The sequence below is a fragment of the Zea mays genome, chromosome 9, assembly GCF_902167145.1.
Source record: "Zea mays cultivar B73 chromosome 9, Zm-B73-REFERENCE-NAM-5.0, whole genome shotgun sequence".
In the NCBI taxonomy this organism is placed as follows: Eukaryota; Viridiplantae; Streptophyta; class Magnoliopsida; order Poales; family Poaceae; genus Zea; species Zea mays.
This window is the reverse complement of record NC_050104.1, coordinates 12,447,144-12,472,188: the sequence shown is the minus strand read 5'-3', so window position 1 is coordinate 12,472,188 and position 25,045 is coordinate 12,447,144. Positions and strand designations below refer to the sequence as shown.

Below are 25,045 nucleotides of genomic sequence, written 5' to 3'. Positions count from 1 at the left end.
TTTTGCTATATGATCATTTTGTTGTTTAATTAAAGCCATATGATCAAGAATAGCATTAACATCAATATCTCTACATCTAGTGCAAATAGAAACATGCTCAACATTAGATGTAGAGGGTTTGCAAGATTTAAGTTCTACACCCTTAGCATGCAACATTTCATTCTTAGTTCTAAGGTCGGAAATAGTAGCATTGCAAACATCAAAATCTTTAGCCTTAGCAATTAAACTTTCATTCTCTAATCTAAGGCTAGCAAGAGATACATTCAATTCATCAATCTTAGCAAGCAAGTCAATATTATCATCTCTAAGATTGGGAATTGAGACATTACAAGCATGTGAATCAACCTTAGCATTTAAGATAGCATTTTCATTTCTAAGGTTGTCAATCATCTCACGACAAGTGCTTAGCTCACTAGATAGTTTTTCACATTTCTCAATTTCCAGAGCATAAGCCTTTTTAACCTTAACATGTTTTTTGTTTTCTTTAATTAGACAATCCTCTTGGGAATCCAAAAGGTCATCCTTTTCATGAATAGCACTAACCAATTCATTCAATTTTTCTTTTTGAGCTATGTTAAGGTTGGCAAAAAGGGAACGTAAATTATCCTCCTCATCACTAGCATTATCATCACTAGAAGATTCATATTTAGTGGAGGAGTTAGATTTAACCTTTTTCCGTTTGCCGTCCTTTGCCATGAGGCACTTGTGGCCGACGTTGGGGAAGAGGAGTCCCTTGGTGACGGCGATGTTGGCGGCGTCCTCGTCGTCGGAGGAGTCGCTAGAGCTTTCGTCGGAATCCCATTCCCGACAAACATGGGCATCGCCGCCCTTCTTCTTGTAGTACCTTTTCTTCTCCTTTCTTCTCCCCTTCTTGTCGTCGCCTCGGTCACTGTCACTAGACATAGGACATTTAGCAATGAAATGACCGGGCTTACCACATTTGTAGCAAACCTTCTTGGAGCGGGACTTGTAGTCTTTCCCCCTCCTTTGTTTGAGGATTTGGCGGAAGCTCTTGATGACGAGTGCCATCTCCTCATTGTCAAGCTTGGAGGCGTCTATTGGTTGTCGGCTTGGTGTAGACTCCTCCTTCTTTTCTTCCGTCGCCTTGAATGCAACGGGTTGAGCTTCGGATGGCTCGCCAAGCTCGTTGATTTTCCTCGAGCCTTCTATCATGCACTCAAAACTTACAAAATGCCCGATAACTTCCTCGGGGGTCATTTTAGTATATCTAGGATTACCACGAATCAATTGAACTTGAGTGGGATTTAGAAAAATGAGAGATCTTAAAATAACATTTACCACTTCGTGGTCATCCCACTTCTTGCTCCCGAGGTTGCGCACTTGGTTCACCAAAGTCTTGAGCCGGTTGTACATATGTTGTGGCTCCTCCCCTTTGTGAAGCCGGAACCGACCGAGCTCCCCCTCGATCGTTTCCCGCTTGGTGATCTTGGTGAGCTCATCTCCCTCGTGCGCGGTTTTGAGTACATCCCAAATCTCCTTGGCGTTCTTCAACCCTTGTACTTTGTTATATTCCTCTTTGCTTAGTGAGGCGAGGAGAATTGTTGTGGCTTGTGAGTTGAAGTGCTTGATTTGGGCTACCTCATCCTCATCATAGTTCTCATCCCCTATCGACGGTACCTGTACACCAAACTCAACAACATCCCATATACCTTTGTGGAGCGAGATTAGATGAAATTGCATTAAATCGCTCCACCTAGCGTAATCTTCACCATCAAAAGTTGGTGGTTTGCCTAACGGGACGGAAAGTAAAGGTGTATGTTTGGAAATGCGAGGGTAGCGTAGGGGGATCTTACTATACTTCTTGCGCTCTTGGCGCTTAGAAGTGACGGAGGGCGCATCGGAGTCGAAGGTCGATGTTGATGAAGTGTCGGTCTCGTAGTAGACCACCTTCCTCATCCTCTTGTGCTTGTCACCTTTCCGATGCGGCTTGTGGGAAGAAGATTTTTCCTTCTTCTCTTTGTGGTGAGAAGAAGATTTCTTCTCCTTCCCTTTGTTGGAGGAGCTCTTCTTCTTCTCCCTCTTTTTGGTGCGGGACTCTTCCGATGAAGTGCTCCCGTAGCTTGTAGTGGGCTTTTCGCCGGTCTCCATCTCCTTCTTGGCGTGATCTCCCGACATCACTTCGAGCGGTTAGGCTCTAATGAAGCACCGGGCTTTGATACCAATTGATAGTCGCCTAGAGGGGGGGGTGAATAGGGCGAAACTGAAATTTACAAATATAAACACAACTACAAGCCGGGGTTAGCGTTAGTAATAATAAACGAGTCCGCAAGAGAGGGCACAAAACAAATCCCAAGCGAATAAGCAAGTGAGACACGGAGATTTGTTTTACCGAGGTTCGGTTCTTGCAAACCTACTCCCCGTTGAGGAGGCCACAAAGGCCGGGTCTCTTTCAACCCTTCCCTCTCTCAAACGGTCCCTCGGACCGAGTGAGCTTCTCTTCCAAATCAAAACCGGGAACAAAACTTCCCCGCAAGGGCCACCACACAATTGGTGCCTCTTGCCTTGATTACAATGGAGTTTTGATCACAAGAACAAATGAGAAAGAAAAGAAGCAATCCAAGCGCAAGAGCTCAAATGAACACGGCAAATCACTCTCACTAGTCACTAGGGTTTTGTGTGGAATTGGAGAGGATTTGATCTCTTTGAATGTGTCTAGAATTGAATGCCTAGCTCTTGTAAGTGGTTGAGAAGTGGAAAACTTGGATGCAATGAATGGAGGGGTGGTTGGGGTATTTATAGCCCCAACCACCAAACTTGACCGTTGGCTGGAGGCTTCTGCGCGATGGCGCACCGGACAGTCCGGTGCACACCGGACAGTCCGGTGCCCCCTGCCACGTCATCACTGCCGTTGGATTCTAGCCGTTGGAGCTCCTGACATGTGGGCCCGCCTGGGTGTCTGGTGCACACCGGACAGGTACTGTTTGATGTCCGGTGTGCCAGCATGGGCGATTCTGACTTCTGCGCGCGCAGACGGCGCATTGAATGCGCGGCAGAGAGCCGTTGGCGCGGAGACGACCGTTGTCCCGGAGTTGCACCGGACAGTCCGGTGCACACCGGACAGTCCGGTGATTTATAGCGGACGAGCCGTTGGCTTTTCCCGAAGCTGGCGAGTTCCTGAGGCCGACCTCGTTTGGCGCACCGGACACTGTCCGGTGTACACCGGACAGTCCGGTGAATTTTAGCCGAGTCGCCCCTGGAATTCCCGAAGGTGAAGAGTTTGAGTCTGAGTCCCCTGGTGCACCGGACAGGTACTGTGCACTGTCCGGTGGCACACCGGACAGTCCGGTGCGCCAGACCAGGGATGCCTTCGGTTGCCCCTTTGCTCCTTTATTGAATCCAGAACTTGGTCTTTTTATTGGCTGAGTGTGAACCTTTTACACCTGTATAATCTATACACTTGGGCAAACAAGTTAGTCCAAAGATTTGTGTTGGGCAATTCAACCACCAAAATTATTTAGGAACTAGGTGTAAGCCTAATTCCCTTTCAGGGATCCACATTTGATTTGATTGGATATTCGGATGCCGATTGGGCGGGGTGTAAAATCAATAGGAAAAGCACATCGGGGACTTGCCAGTTCTTGGGAAGATCCTTGGTGTCTTGGGCTTCAAAGAAGCAAAATTCGGTCGCTCTTTCCACCGCCGAAGCCGAGTACATTGCCGCAGGTCATTGTTGCGCGCAATTGCTTTGGATGAGGCAAACCCTACGGGACTACGGTTACAAATTAACCAAAGTCCCTTTGCTATGTGATAATGAGAGTGCAATCAAGATGGCGGATAATCCCGTCGAGCATAGCCGTACTAAACACATAGCCATTCGGTATCATTTTCTTAGGGATCACCAACAAAAGGGAGATATAGAGATTTCTTACATTAATACTAAAGATCAATTAGCCGATATCTTTACCAAGCCTCTTGATGAACAATCTTTTAACAAACTTAGGCATGAGCTAAATATTCTTGATTCTAGGAATTTCTTTTGTTGACTTGCACATATAGCTCATTTATATACCTTTGATCATGTCTCTTTCATATGCTATGACTAATGTGTTTTCAAGTCTATCTCAAACCAAGTCATAGGTATATTGAAAGGGAATTGGAGTCTTCGGCAAAGACAAAGGCTTCCACTCCGTAACTCATGCTTCGCCGTCGCTCCAAGCCACTCTCCATCTTTGGGGGAGAGAGCAAAAGGACTTCATCTTTGGTATAATCTTAACTCGTTCATTTATGACCAAAGGGGAAGAAAGTACTTCTAGGGCTCTAATGATTCCGTTTTTGGCGATTCATGCCAAAGGGGGAGAGAGTAAGAGCCCAAAGCAAAAGGACCGACCGCACCACCACCAATTTCAAAAACTTTGTGTTTCCAAGAATATTATCAATTGGTTTTCCTATTGTGTTCAAAAGGGGGAGAAAGTAGGATTTCAAAAATTATATATCAAAACCCTCTTGAATACTAAGAGGAGGATCTCATTTAGGGGGAGTTTTGTTTAGTCAAAGGAAAAGCATTTGAAACAGGGGGAGAAAATTTCAAATCTTGAAAATGCTTTGCAAAATCTTATTCAATTACCTTTGACCATTTGCAAAAGAACTTAGAAAAGATTTACAAAAGAGTTTGCAAAAACAAAACATGTGGTGCAAGCGTGGTCCAAAATGTTAAATAAGAAAGAAACAATCCATGCATATCTTGTAAGTAGTTATATTGGCTCAATTCCAAGCAACCTTTGCACTTACATTATGGAAACTAGTTCAATTATGCATTTCTACATTTGCTTTGGTTTGTGTTGGCATCAATCACCAAAAAGGGGGAGATTGAAAGGGAATTAGGCTTACACCTAGTCCCTAATTAATTTTGGTGGTTGAATTGCCCAACACAAATAATTGGACTAACTAGTTTGCCCAAGTGTATAGATTATACAGGTGTAAAAGGTTCACACTCAGCCAATAAAAAGATCAAGTTTTGGATTCAACAAAGGAGCAAAGAGGCAACCGAAGGCCCTCTGGTCTGGGAGCACCGGACTGTCCGGTGTACACCAGACAGTGTCCGGTGCGCCACCGGACAGTGTCCGGTGCACCAGAGGACTCCAACTCGAACTCGCCACCTTCGGGAATTTCCAGAGGCGACTCCGCTATAATTCACCGGACTGTCCGGTGTACACCGGACAGTGTCCGGTGCGCCAAGGAAGAGCGGCCTCAGGAACTCGCCAGCTTCGGGAATCTCCAACGGCTAGTCCGCTATAATTCACCGGACATGTCCGGTGTGCACCGGACTGTCCGGTGCAACTCCGGAGCAACGACTATTTCGGCGCCAACGGCTACCTGCGGCACAATTAATGCGCGCTCTACGCGCGCAGAAGTCAGGCGCGCCCATACTGGCGCACCGGACAAGGAACAGTAGATGTCCGGTGTGCACCGGACATCCAGGCGGGCCCAGAAGTCAGAAGCTCCAACGGTCAGAATCCAACGGCAGTGATGACGTGGCGGGGGCACCGGACATGTCCGGTGTGCACCGGACTGTCCGGTGCGCCATCGAACAGACAGCCTCCCAACGACCACTTTTGGTGGTTGGGGCTATAAATACCCCAACCACCCCACCATTCATTGCATCCAAGTTTTCCACTTCCCAACTACTACAAGAGCTCTAGCATTCAATTCTAGACACACCAAAGAGATCAAATCCTCTCCAAATTCCACACAACGCCCTAGTGACTAGAGAGAGAGATTTGCTTGTGTTCTTTCGAGCTCTTGCGCTTGGATTGCTTTCTTCTTTCTTGATTCTTTCATTGCGATCAAACTCACTTGTAATTGAGGCAAGAGACACCAAACTTGTGGTGGTCCTTGTGGGAACTTTGTGTTCCAAGTGATTGAGAAGAGAAAGCTCACTCGGTCCGAGGGATCGTTTGAGAGAGGGAAGGGTTGAAAGAGACCCGACCTTTGTGGCCTCCTCAACGGGGAGTAGGTTTGCAAGAACCGAACCTCGGTAAAACAAATCCGCGTGTCACACTCTTTATTTGCTTGCGATTTGTTTTGCACCCTCTCTCGCGGACTCGTTTATATTTCTAACGCTAACCCGGCTTGTAGTTGTGTTTATATTTGTAAATTTCAGTTTCGCCCTATTCACCCCCCCCTCTAGGCGACTATCAGTATTTACCCCAACTGGCCTACTTTTGTCAAAGCAATCCGACACCCATACGAGGAAAAGAAAGTCTACTTCACTCAGATGCAGGAAAGTTGCCGAAAGGATATTGAGCGTGCATTTGGAGTTCTTCAAGCCCGCTGGGCGGTGCTCCGTGGACCAGCTTATGGTTGGGATCGTAATCGTTTGACAGAGATAATGACGGCTTGCATCATCATGCACAACATGATCGTCGAAGACGAAGGGCCATTTGCTGCAAACATTGATTTCGGAGACAACTCTTCAAGGATTGATTCATCTCAAATTATAGCGGAAGGCCGTGCCGAATGGGTTATTAACCACTTTGATCTACGTCGCCAAGAAAGATCGTGCTCCCTTCAAAATGATCTTGTCGAGCATTTATGGGATCGCCGTGGAAGTATGTAATAATTATGTGTCGTAGCTGCTTAGTTCGCACTTATATTCAGTACTTGTAATGTGTTTTCGTCTAACTTAGTATTCGAATAAATAAGCTAAGTTTCCGAAATTTTCCATACAGCCGACTACATTTGTGTTGACATACTTCGATTTTGTGTAGCACACACAACACAACATCAGAATTCATGTTTTCTTCTACAATATATAACATACCATTCGATAGGCAATAATCTTGTTCAAACATTTATGACATCCGAGTTCATTATTGTCTAATACAACAGCAAACAACTTAAGATACACTGGTTCGACCAAACAAATACTGTTCTCGATAATACAATTTCTTAAACGAAGTAAGATAAAATTGTCTCAACATGTCTCAACAACACAAGCGCACATCGAACAGAACCGTTCAGGATTGCTCAAAAGTAAATATGAACTGCTGCAATTTTTTTTTCTGTTCCTTCATGACAATCCAAACTTCAGGATCTACATCTTCTTCGTTTGTGGACAAAAGCATCTGCAAACGTTGTTCTGCCGATTTGAGTTCTTCAAGTTTCAGTTCCCTTTGTCTAATGCTTAACTTTTGGGCTTCCAATTCCAATCTCTTCTTCTGTATCTCCCTGTCTTCTTCAGTGCTCTTTTCTTTTTTCCCCCTTTTCTATGGACCTCTGTATTTGTTTCTCAGTAATTTCTTGTAATCGGCTTAAGTACTCAGGGGACAAAGAAGAACCAGCTTTCTTTCTCTCAGCTTTACTGTAATCACGGCCACGGGGCCTTTTTCCTGACAGCCCAGCGGATCCACTGTCAGTCTCCGATGCTTCCACTGATGGACACGCCGAAGATGGTATTGATCTTGCATGTAATCCTCTAAACGAGTGTCCTTGACATATGCTCTCCCATTTCGGTTCCCCCTTCAATTGATGCCAGCAGTGCATATAATGAAATGGTTTGCTCTCCTCATGAGCGAACAAAGTTGCTGCCTTCGATGTCTACAAAATTGGAATTTCATATATAATTAGTTGCAGCACAGACACATGTAGTACATAAAATCATCGTTTGAATAGTCGTAACTTATCCTCGTCACTTAGACCACTTTGTTTCTCTCTTAGGACTCTGGCGTAGTATCTAGAGAATTTACTGACATCAGCCCTTATCTTGTCCCATCTGCTGCTAAGTGCTCTGTTAAGTCTACAAGGAAATTCCCCCCTTTGTTCATTGTACCTTTTTTCAATTCTCGCCCAGAGACCCTCCCTCCTTTGCCTAGTATTGACAATAGGGTCACTACTTATTTGCAACCAAGTAGTACAAAGGAGTCTGTCTTCTGGTGCTGTAAAGTTTTGTTCCTTGGATTTCTTTTGTTTTAGAACTGGAGGTGCATTTTTCCCAGGACTATTGATGTCCTGAACACTGTGTTCAGCATCTGACTCCAAGTGTACAGGCATTTCAGGTATAGTGTTCGAACCCTGCAACAGTGTACTTGATAGTGATGGTGGATAAGAATCTGTGTATGGACTCATTCCAACTGACCCTAGAGGGTTCCTCACAAAATTCATGTAGTGATTCCAATAGAGTGCAGATTGGGAAGCAGGGATCATGGTTGATTGGGAACTAGTATTCCCTGGCTGAATTGGAGCCCACATTGTAGTTGGACCTTGACCAGGACTAGGAAAATTAATGTTTCCCATGATGTTGCAATCGACAGGATTCTGCTGCATGTAGCCCGTTGGCCATATAGGGGGTGGTGGTGGAAATTGCTGGGCATTTGAGGGATTTGACATCGCCTGCGACGATGTCGCATTGTTGGCAGGGTCCATGCTAGGATATGTGGAGATGGCACACATTTAGTCATATGATACAAAGTGAAGCCAATCGACAAAACGAGGTACGTTATACTGAAGACAAACCATATGAAGACACACAAATAATAGTTCCATAATGTAATGAACTTATTAAGGAGTACCAACAGAACATTTAAGAGTCAACATAGTTCACAGACGACAACGTTCTTAACATCATACTAACTTAAGCTGACGAGGTAGCATTGAGACTTAGACATACATCACACGACTAGTTCGACAACATGACAAGTACGAGAACCCGAGTACTGGGATGTTCAAAAGCCTATCCTGCTTGTACAGGTGGAATACATTGAACTAATAAATATTCCAATAGCTATTACGAGTTGACCTATCTGAGTCGCTGAAGTACCACTCGTCACTCACATCCGGGCAGTAGAACTCCTCTTCGTCGACAGATGGTTTAGTAACTGTTGGAGGGGTCGAAGGAGATGTCGGTTCAACACTTATGTCATCCCCCTCGTACTTAGCAATTTCAGGAAAAGCTTGGGCTTTTGCCTCTAAGGCATCTTGGTGAAGCAAATCAAGTTTTTCTTTCATGGCAAAGAGGGTTCTAGCTAATATCTCTTCGTCATGCATGTGGTCTAATGCATGATCTACTAATCCACGAAGGGATTTTGTGGCATCCTCGGCACAGTCGACAAGTACTTTAACCAAAGACTTCATGGTATCTTCTTTCGAGGATGCCATTCGGAACTGTGCTGCAAAGAATAATATATGAACAAACACTACCATTTCCTTATGAACCATAAAGGCTTAACGAATTGAATACAGCCCAAAATCATTAACAATTATGTTGCATGCGACAAGTAATGATTTGAATTGTAGCAGTCATATAGCAGCATGGAACATAACATATTTATAGAAGTATAACACTGCAAATGTTAAGACTGGTAAGGGCAACATATGGGAATGAGAAATAAATAAATTTGACTAGTTGGGTATATAGATGTTTGTCATAGCTGCCTATAGACTTATAAATATTGTTGTATCATGTGGTCATGGACTGAATATACAAGCAATGCACTCATTGTACAGCAGTAACAAATCTTTGATGTCAGTCTTGTAGAAAACAATTAAGGAGAAAAAAAACAAACAATACACTCCATGTAAGCAGAAACATTACTGTAATGTGAGGGTTGTAGAAAACATTGAAGGATAGAAAAAAGAAGCTATGTACTCCATGGAAGCACAAACATAATGTACATAATAAAGAAATGTCTGGTCATACCATAACTTGCTGAAGAAAACAAAATGTTAATGGGCAGATATTGTGAAATACGTGAGGGTTGTACACATTACTACAAGAAAACATAAATTAGTTGTTGTAACAATATAGAAACCTACTATATGAAGGTGCACAATAGTTATGTATCCTCCAGTCGTATACAAGGGTGACAAAAAAATTGGGGGGAAGTAGAGGAACACAATAAGGGTTGACATACACCTAACAATATGAATGAACATGAGGCATACTAACTTCACAAGTAATGGCCTATCTGATATGTCGATGAGAGTTTTCAGAAGTTTAATAAACAATGAACATTACACTTCGTTGGCTGAAGTAACACATTTTGGGTCACACTACGATGAATCAGTCTGGTACATTTAGTAAAATGAGCTGTTGTTCTGGACAGTGTTGATCCAAAATTAATTCCCAGAAGACTTGACACTTTAAGGCACTATGGAAGCGAGTCCGTAGTGTAGGGATTACAAAATAATGGAAGGTGAAGATCCTCTGGCCCTAATACTAAGCACAACCAAATTTAGTTCGACCAAGTATGAACGACATTCAGCGGGTGAGTACCATACAATTGTGTAACCCTAAAAGGCAGACCAGATCCGCGGAAATTTTTGAACTGGGGATTCATCGGGTCTTTTCGGATGAAATTTCTTACGGTTGAAAGGATTAGTGGATTGCTGTAGTAATAAGTTGTTCAAAGTTGTGCGCAAGATAAACATAAACAATACGGGTCCAAGGGCGTACCTCAAGATCCGAAGATTTGGGCGGGGAGAAGAGGAATCCAACAGCTGGTTTGCGGATCCGATGAAGGCGTCGATGGTCGGACGGGGAAACGAACCAAGCGCTCGCGACGAACCTCGACAGAGCCGGATTTGCGGCCGCTTCGTCTTCGGTCTTGACCGGAGCTGGTTGGTCACCACCTCCACTTCGTCGTGCACAGCTCCGACGGGGACCGGCGCGCTAGCGCGCACGAATCGCCGTCGCCTCGTCGCAAATCGCCGAAACGCAGGCGCCTCGAACGGGAGAGAAGACGACCGCGAAGCTTCCGGTCGGTGGCGCGGGCGGAGTCTTCCGCGCGAAGCAGTGGAGGGGGAGTGCACAGTGACGCCCTGCATCTGGCGTGAGAGAGAAGAGGGTCGCGGCGGAGGGAGGCGGATAGCGGCGAGCGCTGCGGAGGCAAGGGGTGCACAGTGTCCCCTAAATCGTGAACAGTGATAGGGGAGGGGTGGCGAAGGGTTCAGCGTTACCGTCAGTCTGAGCCGCGCGCCGCTGCGCTTTACCCGGGCCCTCCGCCAGTCCCCTGATCTGTGCGGTAGATCCTCTAATCTTTCGTTGTACTACCCCCTCTATTATCCTAATAAGATGTACATTTATACTTTAGAATTTGTCTCAACATGAATACACCTCTAAATATAAGACGATCTAATTCTAATTACCTTTTTACCATAACTTTATAGTGTATTGATTATATATTTTTTAGAAATATATATATATATATAAATATTTGTTTATTAATATTAATTTCTTCACTAAAACATTAGAAGCGTATTTATTTTACAACCTATACAGTACTTGCGCTGTATCAGTGCATCTGAAGATAGCAAGTGCACATGTACCGGGGGAATCAAAGCAGCACCCGGTTCATGCTTAATCACGTCGCGTAACGGTACCGAGTCATCTTAGAGTCTTGTTCGTTTATGCCGGATTGGTGGGTCGGAATGATTACTAGCCGGATTGATTCTCTAATTTATATAAACTTTGATTAGCTGAAACAATTCCGGCTGAAATCCGACGTAAACGAACTAGCCCTAGCGTGTGGCATTATTCCAGTTGGTCAAACGCTCAAAGCTATCGCAGTTGCGAGATGACGGTCTTGCCCTCACCCTCACCGTCATCCATGTCCCAGCATGTGACCTTGTCCGCCTTCTGAACTCTACCAACAGCTCGGCAGCGTACCTGTATGCGTCAGGTCATCAGGCGTCGTCGGACACGTACGCTCCAAATAACCGGTTCCGGCCAGACAAACGAAAACGAAATCGGCACGCCTGTGAGCGCGATCGGTCGATAGGCACGCCTGCGTCGTCCGCCACGCCCGTCCCGTGCGCCGCTAGTGGACGCTCGTTGGCCCCCCTCACGCTTCCGTCGTGCCGCCCGTGTGACTCGCCGCACGCCGACCACGAGACGCACGCGTCGCTCTCGCTGCCCCTCGCACCGGCACGAACCAACAAAACCAGCCGTCGTGGTCCGCCCTCCTCGGCGCGGCACGGGCCCGACACGGCCGCACAGGCGCCCGGCACCAGCCCACACCCGTCGCCGTCGCGGTCCGCGGCGTCACGGTCACGCGCGTCCTCCCGGGCCCCGGCGGCGGCGCCGGCCAGCCTGCCTCTCAGTTCCCGTCCGCAACCGCGTACGTGGGGCGGAAGCCACGGCACCACCAGCCAACCAGTGCCCGGTATATATATTTTTTTAACCACCGTAGGCCGCCCCGCCGCTGCCGCTGCCCGCTGCGCGCGGCACGCCAGCGCCAGCCCCGCCCCCCTCGCGCGCGTCGCGGCCATTTCTTTACTCCACCCCTGCCGCTGCCGCCGCGGCACAGCGCCAGCCCCGCCCCGCCCCACCACCCGGTTCCTCGCCCCGCGGCCCCTCGCCCCCATTTTTTAAACCCCTCTTGTCTCCCTCCTCCGCCTTCTCTCCCCTGCCCCGTTGCTTCCCAGTCCCAGCTCCGCCCCGTCCCACGCGTGCGCTCGACCGACCACCTCCGCGCCTCGGCCGACGGCGTGTGGAGCCTGCGGTAACCGCCGCGACTCGCAGGCCTGGATCGGGGAGAGGCGCGCGGCGGAAGGTTCGGAGAGTGCCTGAGCTTAGGCGCTGCGGATGAACTGGGGCCTCGGCACGGCGCCTGGTGTGGTGCTGCGCGGCGAAGGTTCATTGGCGCTCGCCTTGCTCCTCCGCTGATCCGATCCGAGTTTTATACTCCGAATTTTCGTCGAAAGGCTGGGTGTCAGCAGGCCACCGCTACACTAGTAGTTCGTAAAAGGTGGTGGTGGTAGGAGAAGGTGGGGGTGAATATTCGCGTATTCGGACGCCGGATTTGGTTCAGGATCTCGTCGAGATGAAGGATCACGGATCGGGCGGCGTCACTCCCAGCCCCGCAGAAGGTGAGGTTTCCCTTTGCTTGCTTGCAGTCCAACTTCTCATGGATTCCAGCGCCTTAGCGTACATTTCTCAATTCAGCATCTTGTCATGATTCATGTTCATCACCGTTGAGCTGTCAGCCTGCCTGGTGATTGCAGTTACTTCTAGAGCTCTAGTTGTTGCTTGCGGCTAATTGCGAGGAAATTGATCATGGATTTTCTCTACTTGATCCGGGACGCAGTCTAATAATTGGCTTTGGCTCTCTGTTTTTATTTGCAAACCAGGGGAAAAGAAACCCATCAACTCGGAGCTGTGGCACGCTTGTGCGGGGCCCCTGGTGTCGTTGCCCCCGGTGGGCAGTCTCGTCGTATACTTCCCGCAGGGCCATAGTGAACAGGTGCGGGATTTACCAGTGTGCAGCAGGACTGCAGGAGTGAGTTGATTCAGGGAATATTTTTCTGAAAATTTTCTTCTTCTGCTAATTCTGTATCAGGTTGCTGCTTCAATGCATAAGGAGCTGGACACCGTCCCCAGCTACCCATCTCTGCCTTCTAAGTTGATCTGCAAGCTCCTAAGTCTCACCTTACATGTATGTCAATGCTAGTCTTATCCTCTTGTGCTGCATCTTTTTTTAAAAAAAAAATTTAAACCACCCTACCCAGTACATGCAGACAGCCTGCGAGGTGCAAATTTTGGCCACGAGCAGTACTTTTACTAATTGGGCACATGAAACATATTTCTTGTGCAGGCAGATTCTGAAACTGATGAAGTTTATGCCCAGATGATGCTTCAGCCTGTGAACAAAGTATGTGAGCTTTCTTTTTTGAGAAAGTTAGTTTCGTTGTTGATTTCTTGAGTTGAAATCAACTATTTTTTCTCAATGCAACCAGTATGATCGAGACGCAATGCTGGCATCTGAACTGGGTCTGAAACAAAACAAGCAACCAACAGAATTCTTTTGCAAGACGTTGACAGCAAGCGACACAAGTACGCATGGGGGATTCTCAGTGCCACGCCGTGCAGCTGAGAAGATATTTCCACCGCTAGTACGCAATATTTCTGCATAACGTTGGAACAAGTTTAATGGATATATGAATTTATCAGATGCAATAAATACCTCCCTTACCAGGGTAACATGTTCGATAGGACTTTACGATGCAACCACCAGCCCAAGAACTCATTGCCAAGGATCTGCATGATATTTCATGGAAATTTCGACATATCTATCGAGGTACTGAAAATGCCAAGCACTGAAATAATACATGTACACGTATATTGACTTTGTGTTATGTATTGTTATGTAGCCCTTGTTATCTGCTGGAATTTTTCTGTGTACATTATTTATGTTTGGCCCTTAGCAGCTATTAGAATTCCAGCTTTTCATGACGCTTTTAAGGAAAACTGTACTAGGACATGATGTCTGATAAATCAGAGGTGTTCTGTACGTATCACTCTACTGTACTTGCACATGCAGGTCAACCGAAGAGGCATCTTTTGACAACTGGTTGGAGTGTCTTCGTCAGTACAAAAAGGCTGTTAGCCGGTGATTCAGTTCTCTTTATAAGGTAATATCATCAATTCCAGTGATTAAAAATATGTGTATATCTAGATAGTTACAGAAAACATTGACCTTATACTTTTTTTTTCAAGGGACGAGAAATCTCAACTTCTCTTAGGTATAAGGCGTGCTAGCAGACCCCAACCAGCTCTGTCATCATCAGTTTTATCAAGTGACAGCATGCACATTGGAATCCTTGCAGCAGCAGCCCATGCTGCCGCAAATAGTAGCCCATTTACTATTTTCTATAACCCAAGGTATTTTCTTGCTAATTGTACCTTGTTGGAACTTTCTGCCAGTACATAGGCTAATGAGTCATACTATTCTTCGGATAGGGCAAGCCCATCAGAATTTGTCATCCCTTTAGCAAAATACAATAAGGCTTTGTATACACAAGTGTCCCTTGGAATGCGATTCAGAATGCTCTTTGAGACAGAGGATTCAGGGGTAAGAAGATACATGGGCACGATCACAGGCATTGGCGACTTAGATCCACTGCGATGGAAGAATTCTCATTGGCGAAACCTTCAGGTATGTCATTCACCTTCCTTTTCATGTTAATCTGCAGTGATATCCATTTAATTCAGCTACATCCAGTAAGAAATTAGCTGGGTCAAGAAGTGTTGGAGACTTGGAGTTACATGAGTCAGCCTCGATGTTATAAGATTTATCTAACACCATACGGAAATGAGTTTCAAAGACTAGCATAAAAGGATGGCAGATTCATCTGACTTCATCTGTTTTTTTCCACTTCAGGTTGGTTGGGATGAATCGACTGCATCTGAGAGGCGCACCCGTGTTTCGATATGGGAGATTGAACCAGTTGCTACACCATTTTATATATGCCCACCACCATTTTTCAGGCCAAAGCTTCCTAAGCAAGCAGGAATGCCAGGTACACATAATATTGTGGCATCCACCATACATGAAATAATTTTGTCAAACTTGCAGAAGAGTTGTGCATCATTGCGTTAATAGAAAAGAGTTACAACACACCGCAGAAGAGTTGTGCATCATTACATATATGCTTGTAAAAAATTGACCATACAGGAAATAATGCAATATACAATTTTGCTTTATTATGAAAAGGACTGAATTAGACGACTAAAGAGGGGTGAATGGGAGCCAATAATTTTTTTGCTCTAGATAATCTTGGTTTGATTCCCAAAACTTCACCCAAATCATCAAGAAAGTGAAAATGTCAAATGAGTAGCTCATGAGCCAAACAATGGCTGGATATTCTTAGTTAGTGCAGGAATCTGGGCCGGGCTTTTCGGGCCAGCACGAGCACGGCCCGAAAATAAGAGCCCAAAGCACGGCCTGACACGAAATAATATGGGCTGGGCTAGCACGGCCCGAGGTCGGGCCTGGGCCGAGCCTCAAATTCCGACCCGTCGGGCCCCCAGCACGGCCCGCACAGATGAGCCGGGCTTGGGCCGGCACGGCCCAATTGAGCCCAATCTGTTTAATTTCTTTAATTTAGTAAGATATCGACTGTATATTGTTGTTATATTTGGTGTTTATGTGGTTAAATGATGTTATAATTGTTTAATATCTTTAATTTAGTAAGCTATGAATTTTATATGATTATAATATTTTGATTTTATGTGGTCAAATATACGAGCCGGGCTTGGGCCGGCACGGTCCAACGAAGGCACGATGTGGTTTAGGGTCGGGCTGAGCCACTGTTTTTACACTTCGGGCTGGCACGACACGGCCCAAAAATTGTTTGGGCTTTCCTGGCCCGAACCCGTTTGGCACGAAGCACGATGGGCTTGGACTGGGCTGGCCCGACCCAATTCCCAGCACTATTCTTAGTGATGACCAACGAACACAACGGAGCACTCAAACCAGTAAGAAACCGAGGACAACCCCAAAGGCTTTCGAATTGAAATACAATGCTCTCAACTCCAACTGTGATGATGAGTACACACGTATATGAATCAAACCAACTAGTGGTTTGATAACTTGGTGAAGTTTTTAGGTTGATTAGGAACCCATAAGAACAAACCAATCGAAAAGCAGAGTAACGGAACTCAAAAACCACCCAAAATAGAAACTTCATAGGCAAAGGTGGCTTGACCGGGCCGCTACAGTAAAGATGGCCTAGCAGGGTTGTAAAGTCGGCTCAGCCGGGATGCAAGGGCAACTCAACCTAGTTTTGCGCGGCAGCCCCAAAAACTTCCTAAAATATCTCCAAATTCCCTGTTCAAATTGGGTTGAGGTGAAACTTGGCACGTAGCTTCACAAGGAGGTTAGGAAGATATTTGGAGAGTTTCAACCCGACCCATCCATCAACTTGACAAGAATTGACCAAACCGCTCTTCGGATCAGGGTTTTCTCCACAATCGACATAAAGATATAACTTCATGCTCGTTTGAAATCTGCTCAAACCACCTTGCAGATGTAATCTCGAGTAATCACAGCATGTAGAGAAGGCAAAGATACTGATCCAAAACACCAACGCCAACCGGAGCACCAGAACACTGAAAACAAGTGAAAATAAACTAGGCACCAAAAGAAAAAGAGCAATCAAAACTCAACAAACAACATAAGATCTTGAGCCACCACAAATATAGGAGGTTTGAGCTCCATTTTCAAAAGATTCATAGGCTACAATATCAGATTACATGGGTGAACGAATACTGCAGTTTCTAAATTATATGTGGATCTCTACAACATACTAGGGATGAAAGATCTAACAAGGATGAAAATAAATGAAGTGTTGGAGAGATAAGGCTGGTTGGATCAGCCTGCTATTATTTATAGGGCTATTTCACATTCCTAACTTGTCCCTAGGTAATTAGAGTTGAACCACATAACTCCGGGAGCATTATTGCCCAACTCAAGATCTGTAGACCCGACGACCACGAATTTTTCATGAGATAGCTTCGTGTCTATGCGAACTCATCGATGTCTTGTGCTGTCTCCAGTTCTCGCTTGAACTCAACTCGAGTTTTGAGGCTCAAACCCAAAACTGTCCGCCAGGTGATTTTAAGGTCCAAACTACCAAACCCCTCGTGAGTAGTGTATTTGATACGCTCCCTCCATGATCTCAACATGTGTCACCGTTAGTCTTTGACCGCCCGATCACCATGTCCTCTACGCCTCCACTTGACTTGGTCAATCGTCGTCTTGACTTGGTCAACATGATCAACTCCTTCATGTACTTGCACTTGTTGAATCATCAAGTGTCAGCTACCCACGGTCGGTCCTCCAACTTTTTCGGCCCCTCGATCCAATCCTGTCGTTCGTCCTTCACCTCTCTCAGTCCATGGACATGTAACCACATGATCTTCACTTTCACCATCAACCGTCGTCTTTGTGCTCCACACCTGCTCGCCACAAACAAAGATGTATGTTGCACACACCATAACCCGTGCTAAGGTTAGTCAACACTAAAACAAAGCAAAACATCTTCTTTACAATCACTTGAACACCATGCACACATCAACCACGTGTTTACAATTTCCCCACTAATATGGGCATTGTCAATACCAAACACAAAGAGATGCAAAAGAAAATAAGAGAGGCCAACACAGTGTCATTTGAAATGAGCACAATTTGGTCTCTAAAGTCACGAGCAATGATTCGATACAATCAAGCAGAAACATGTAGTCCTCAAGACGAGGTAGAAAGGTCCTAACACCACTAGCTAAGAAATCAGAGCAAACTGAAATTCCTGAAACACTCCTACTCCATCCTAAATAGGCAAAGACTCAACACAACTAGCAAAAACAACACCCCCTGAACAAATGCATTCTCTCAAATAAGGCAAAGGCTCAGCAAACTAGCAAAAGCAACCCCCCGAACAAATGTAGTCTCTCAAATGAATGAATGCTCTTAACAAGTTTTTCCCTTTGGGTACGCTTTGTGTGTATCAATTTCCGCCTTGTTGGCACGTACACTCAACAAGCCTTCCAAAAATTGCAACTTCCTCTCAGAATATGCTATAAATGCACAAGGATGCAAGAAATGTATGAGCTTCAAGGGTATATCAATTAAAATAAAAGATGCTCTAAGTGGTGTTGTCCGATGAGTAAAGCGGCATATCAGTGTGCTAGCAAATGATCAAACTGATCATATGATACAAATTACGATTTTTAAACATTTTGAGCAGTTTAAAGTTCACTAGCACAAACAAATAAGAGGTATAAGCAGGAAATCAACCAATAACAAGTGTATACGAGGTGACCTACCCTAAACATCGGTCAATCATCATGCCAAAGATGAACTTATGACATGTTTCGTCAAATGTTGTCAAATTTTAGAGGTCGCGACTTAATAAAAGGAAAAAGAAAGTTGGGTACCGAAAAAAGAGAGCAATCAAAACTCAGGAAACAACATAAGATTCTGAGCCACTACTAACCTAGGAGGTTAGGACCTCCATTTTCACAATATTCATAGGCTACAAGATCATATTACACAGATGAACAAATGCTACAGTGTCTAACTCATCTGTGAATCTCAACAACACACTAAAAAAACTCGACCTGCGGGGGGTAAGACAACCCCCAAGCATTATATTAAGAAGAATACCTTCTCACGCAGGTCGTAAAAACCCTCGAACCCCTGTCCACCCATACACAGCGGCACTGTAGCCCCTGTAAGAAACGACCGGGACCAGGCCTTAGACCTGTGCTTTAGCGTGGGACGGACGAGGGGATTTTTTTAACCACAACCTAAAATTCGCTCCCATGGGGAGTCGAACCCAAGACCCAAGGAGTGTTACTCAGATCACCTAACCAACTCAGCTAGAGACCCTTTCACATCTCAACAATACAATAGAGATAGAAGACCAAACAAGGATGAAAATAAATGAAGTGCTAGAGAGATAAGGCTGGTAGGATTGTCTGCCCATATTTATAGTGCTATTTCACATTCCCAACTTGCCCATAGGTAATTAGAGTTGAACCACTTATCCCCTAGGGCATTATGGTCCAACTCAAGATTTGTAAATTCGACAACCACATACATTCGTGAGATAGCTTTGCCTCGATGCGAACTACTCGATGCTGCCACATGCCACCTCTAGTTTTGAGCTTGTGATTAGCGTATTCGACACGCTCGCTCCACGATCTTGACACATGTCACCATCAATCCTCGACTGCTCGATCACCAAGTCTTCCAAAGCCTCCGCTTGACTTGGTCAACACGGTCTATTCCTATTTGTACTCTTGCACCCACCGATGTCCTCAAGTGTCAGTAACACACGGTCAATTCTCCAGCTTCTCTAATCTCTCAGTCATGCCCAACGTTCGTCCTTCACCGCTTGTAGTCCTCGGCACAAATCTGCATGACCTTTATCTTCATCGTCGACCACCATCTTTGTGCTTTACAACTGCGCACCACAAGCCAAGAGACACATTACACACATCACAACTCATGTTAAGGTTAGTCAACACTAAAATAAAGCTAATCATCTCCTTGACAATCGCTCGTCACACTTGGACACTATGGTCCTATGGGCACATATCAACCACATGTTTGCATTATCTTTTTTAGTTCTGTTTTTCATGCATTTGTTAAACCAACTGACTATCATGTGGCCTACTTAAGTTGGCGAAAATTTTGTGAACTTGGTTCTTACTCTTTCTTGTCTATAACCATCTTTCCTAAATGTCACTGCTTCTTGTTTATGTACAAACTAGACTTTTAACTATGAGCAGGAATACTGGTCTACTTGTTTGTCATCCTTGTGTTGGAGTCATTTCTTGATCAATAATTCAACATCATGCATCTATTATTTGCACCGTTTCATTTTTCTGAAGATATACTTTGTCCTTCTATAAAATGAATCTTGCAGATGATGAAAACGAGGTTGAGAGTGCTTTCAAAAGAGCGATGCCATGGCTTGCTGATGACTTCGCTCTGAAAGATGTCCAAAATGCATTATTTCCAGGCCTGAGCCTAGTTCAATGGATGGCTATGCAGCAAAATCCTCAGATGCTAGCAACTGCTTCCCCTGCTGTACAGTCGCAGTACTTGACCTCTAATGCACTGGGTATGCAGGATGGGATAGGCAGTGTCAGTGAAGATCCAACAAAAAGATTGACTATGCAGGCCCAAAATATTGGCTTACCTAATTTACAGGCTGGTTCGAAAGTGGACCACCCTGCAATTACCCCATTAGCTCAACACCAGCAACAGCCTCACCATGTATTGCAACAACAGCAGGTCCAACCACTGCAGCAAAGTTCTGCGATCCTACAGCAACAGCAAGCCCAGTTGTTGCAGCAAAATGCCATTCACTTGCAGCAGCAGCAAGAACAACTCCAACGGCAACAATCACAGCCGCAGCAACAGTTCAAAGCTACTGCATGTCTTCAGTCATCGGATCAGCACAAGCTGAAAGAGCAACAGCCTTCAGGTGGACAAGCTGCCTCACAAGTACATTTGTTAAACCAGATTTTGCAACCATCTTCATCTCAGCTACAACAGCTGGGTTTACCCAAGTCACCTACTCAGCGCCCAGGGTTACCAAGTCTAACAACAATGGGTTCTTTGCAGCAGTCACAATTACCTCAGACTCCACAGCCGCAACAAACAGCAGAATACCACCAGGCACTCCTACAAAGTCAACAACCCCAACTACAACAGCTATCACAATCAGAACTGCAGCTGCAGCTGCTTCAAAAGATTCAACAACAAAATCTGCTATCTCAACTGAACCCACAGCATCAGTCCCAGCTGATCCAACAATTGTCTCAGAAAAGCCAGGAAATTCTCCAGCAACAAGTTCTTCAACATCAGTTTGGTGGTGCTGATGCCATGGGTCAGCTCAAACATTTACAGCAAACACCTTTGAACCATAATACAGGATCCTTGCCACCCCAGCAACTTGTAAGATCACACTCAGCACTCACTGAGAGCGAAGAACCTTCCAGCTCAACAGTTCCATCTGGCAGCCGTATCTCCCCAATAAATTCATTTAGTAGAGCAAACCAAGGAACCAGAAATTTGCCTGAGATGCCAGCAACACCGCACATTGAGCACTTACTTCAGGAAATTCAAAGTAAGACAGATAATCGAATCAAGAATGATATACAAGGTAGTAAGGAAACGGTCCATGCACCTAATCGTCATCTAGCTTCAGATCAACTTGATGCGTCATCTGCTACCTCCTTTTGCTTAGATGAGAGCCCACGAGAAGGCTTTTCCTTTCCTCCAGTTTGTTTGGATAACAATGTTCAAGTTGATCCAAGAGAGAATTTTCTTATTGCGGAAAATGTGGACACATTAATGCCTGACGCCCTGTTGTCAAGAGGGATGTCGTCTGGAAAGGGTATATGCAATCTACCTTCTGGACAAAGGGATCATAGGGATGTGGAAAACGAGCTATCCTCTGCTGCATTCAGCTCCCAGTCATTTGGTGTGCCGGACATGTCTTTTAAGCCTGGATGTTCAAGTGATGTTGCTGTTGCTGATGGTGGAATGGCAAGCCAAGGACTGTGGAATAGTCAAACACAGCGGATGAGAACCTTCACCAAGGTTGGTCACTTGGTAACACTTACCTAAGAATGTACTCCCTCCATCCCAAATTAAAATCCGTTTTAGTTAATTAATAGGTTCATACAATACTTGATGCATGCATACCTTTTATATATGTGTCTAGATTCATCTTCATCCATTTGATTATAGACATAGAAACCAAGAGTTAAAACGACTACTATTTTAGAACGGAGGGAATATTTATTATGCATATTGCATACCTATATGTGTCAATATGTGCACACTCTCAAAACCGTAATATTCTCTTAGAAGTGCGTGTAGTGGAGTCATAAAAGCTTACTTCTTACACTTATTTCCTTAATAATAATTTGCACATTTTTCCTGCAAATTCATGAGAAAACCTTGTCTTCACCAACTAATAAGTAGGTGTGGATATCACTATATCAGTGTAGTACTTAGTATTGAAGTATAAGTGAATTGTCCATCCTTCTCCACAATTAATCTTTTAGGTTGAACTGGCTAGTTCATGCAACTCAAATTTGATATCATAGGGTCAAAGGTCTAGACCTTTTGTGCATGCTACTCAATAGGACATTGGTGCTAAATGTCTTGAATTCCAATCCTGGCTAGCACAATGAAATAAAATAATTGTTATCCGCTCCTATTTCACGTATGAGGCCATATTATGAGTGAGCCTCCATTTGAGGGACAATGTTGAAGCATAAGTGAATTCTCCACCATCTATCATAAGTTTAAGCTTTTGAGTTGAATTGGTCGGTGCATGAAGTGAGTAATTGAATACTGAGTGTTTAGAAAGTCGTTTGGATGGCACTAAGGAACATATATATTTGTGGCCACCTTGGAGTTTCCATTCCAGCATTGCATAAATGGGAAATTGAGACCTGATGTGCATGTAGGTTTAAGTTGGACGATGAATTGTTATTTACTCCCATACATATAAGATCAGTGAGAGTTTTGACGTGTCTATTCTAAGGTCTGTTATAGCATTACTGCTCTACAACCCTGTTTCGGTCTTGGGTTGAATACTCTGCACATTATACATTATATTTTGCTCAATTACCCAATTGTTACTATGTGCCAAACCCAAACACAACCCAGCGCCAGCGGTGCAATCATCCAATAATACTGCAATCATATATACACTCATCTTGATTTGAAGGTTCAAAAGCGTGGATCCGTTGGGAGATCAATTGATATAACACGGTACCGAGGTTACGAAGATCTTCGGCATGATCTTGCATGCATGTTCGGTATTCAAGGGCAGCTTGAAGATCCCTACAGGACGGACTGGAAGCTGGTCTATGTTGACCACGAAAATGACATCCTCCTTGTTGGCGACGACCCATGGGAGTACGTTCCTACTTCTGTTTCCTTCATCTCTTCCGTACATCCTTACCACGGTGTTCCCTTAACCTGTTCCGCTTCTGATGTTTTGAAAATCCTGCCTCGTCCAGGGAGTTTGTAAGCTGTGTCAAGAGCATTAAAATATTGTCATCTGTTGAAGTACAGCAAATGAGCTTGGATGGTGACCTTGGCTGCATCCCTCAAACTCAAGCCTGTAGTGCTTCTGATGACGCAAATGCATGGAGGGCCTGACGTAAATACTAATATGTTCCTTACCATTTTTAAACAATACTGAGAGTCAGGGGTCAAAGAAGTGAAACACACGTCTAACGTAATCACGAGGTACTGTTACTTAGAGCCAACTCACTGACAGAGTCGATGAGAAGCTCGTGGCGGAAGTTGTTCAGCAAGCTGCCATATTTTGGAGGCCTTGACGGCTGACGCTTTGTTCCACTGAAATCGGGTAATTACTCAACACAATCATATTAGTTTCCTTCTTGTGTGTGTAAGTTGGGTGGGGGTGGGGGGTATAATGAATTTGAGAAGCTACTCTGCTTATTAGAACCTACATTCACTGTAATCCTCCTACAAAGTTGTTCGATTATCTCAGTGTATATATGTGCGCTGTAGAACCGTGACTGTCAGTTTTGCAACTCGCAATCCCCAATGTAATTGTTCCTGTGTGCTGCTTTAACAGCTGAAGTACTATTATAAATTGTATTATCTGTAACAGAAAAAAGATTTGGTGTCGGGATATAGTACAGTCTTGTTGTTTTTTTTTTTTTTTGCAGTTTAGTCGGGCACACAATAACGCTTGAAAATGTTTACTATCGTAGTCACCTAGGCGGAAATGCAGAGTTAGCGTGCAATCGTGCATTCTGGGATATGTTTCGCAGTTTGTCAGGCTGATCGAGCAGCTGCTGTGTCGGGAAACCTATTACGTTACGGCTGTCGGCTGAGCCGTTGTGCTGCGGGCAGCGCGGGAATAGGATACAGAGGAGTCTGAGTCTCTGAGTGCTGGCAGTCCTGGCACGAATCGATTGGATGGTCAAATTCCAAACGGCTCACGCTGTGAATAAATACAAAAGCAAAAAGGTCCTAATTACCTATCTAAACTATGGCCATAGTCTATTTTGCCTCCTCTAATTCTAAAACTGACATCTTATACTAATACAACTAAAGACGAAGGGAGCAATTTTTAAATCCATTCAAATTACCTTCTAATCTTGGTTACAAGTGTTTTCAAGGCTGTTTCATCTATTTTTGTTTTTTGAAAATATGTTAAATTACCTTCTAGTCCTCTGATTTTGTGCCAGAACCCTACAATTTCAGCATAAGTTGATAATGAGGTTTATATTGGATTTGATGCCACATCCAATTATCAAAATCCATATGAACCAAAAGGCACCTTAATTTTAGCCAACTAAGGCCCTATTTGGGACAACCAACTCTAGAAGTTTTGGTGGAGTTGATAGAGCAGATCATTAGATGTTCTAGAAAATCATTGAGTTAGATCTATAATCCTTTAGAAAACATTTAAATAATCCATTTTATTTATTATTTAGATTAAAATATTTTTAAAATTATTTAAATTAATATTATAAACTACGACTCTACAGTGGATCTGGAATCTGAAGCCATCCCAAACACCCCTAAAAGCCATAGATAAATGTAAGAGCTTGTTTGGTTCAAGATGACTAAACTTTAGTCACTAAAGAAGCAGACAGGTTGACTAAAAAGCCCTAAACTAAAGTTTAGTCTTTTAGGCCATTTTCAATGGGAGTTTCATTCTCATTAAATGAGATGACACATCACCATATTTAATGACATGTCATGATATTTATGATGAGAGAGATGGAGAGAGTTTC

The 25,045-nt window shown here is 44.5% G+C and overlaps 1 protein-coding gene across 2 annotated transcripts; it reads left to right on the top strand.

Annotated features, from left to right (window-relative positions):
* Positions 1 to 11,922: 11,922 nt before the first annotated feature.
* Positions 11,923 to 23,958, top strand: LOC103637942 (auxin response factor 16). 2 transcript variants are annotated; one of them, XM_008660945.3, is made up of 13 exons: positions 11,923 to 12,825; positions 13,087 to 13,199; positions 13,296 to 13,391; positions 13,551 to 13,607; positions 13,693 to 13,848; positions 13,949 to 14,033; positions 14,277 to 14,367; positions 14,453 to 14,617; positions 14,696 to 14,891; positions 15,117 to 15,255; positions 20,167 to 21,851; positions 22,993 to 23,183; positions 23,288 to 23,958. In XM_008660945.3, exons 1-13 carry the CDS (start codon positions 12,780 to 12,782, stop codon positions 23,427 to 23,429), a joined length of 3,162 nt encoding a protein of 1,053 aa, XP_008659167.1. In that variant the 5' UTR covers positions 11,923 to 12,779; the 3' UTR covers positions 23,430 to 23,958. The 2 variants fall into 2 exon arrangements, with proteins under 2 accessions (XP_008659167.1, XP_008659168.1); XM_008660946.3 differs by having other exon boundaries at positions 12,155 to 12,825; positions 13,932 to 14,033.
* The last annotated feature ends 1,087 nt before the right edge of the window (positions 23,959 to 25,045 follow it).

Bases quoted from the DNA above. Each gene is read 5' to 3' on its own strand.
- LOC103637942 (XM_008660945.3), top strand. From the start codon at position 12,780: ATGAAGGATCACGGATCGGGCGGCGTCACTCCCAGCCCCGCAGAAG. The intron at 13,200-13,295 runs GTGCGGGATTTA...ATTCTGTATCAG, and splicing joins CGCAGGGCCATAGTGAACAG to GTTGCTGCTTCAATGCATAA. The intron at 14,618-14,695 runs GTATTTTCTTGC...TTCTTCGGATAG, and splicing joins ACTATTTTCTATAACCCAAG to GGCAAGCCCATCAGAATTTG.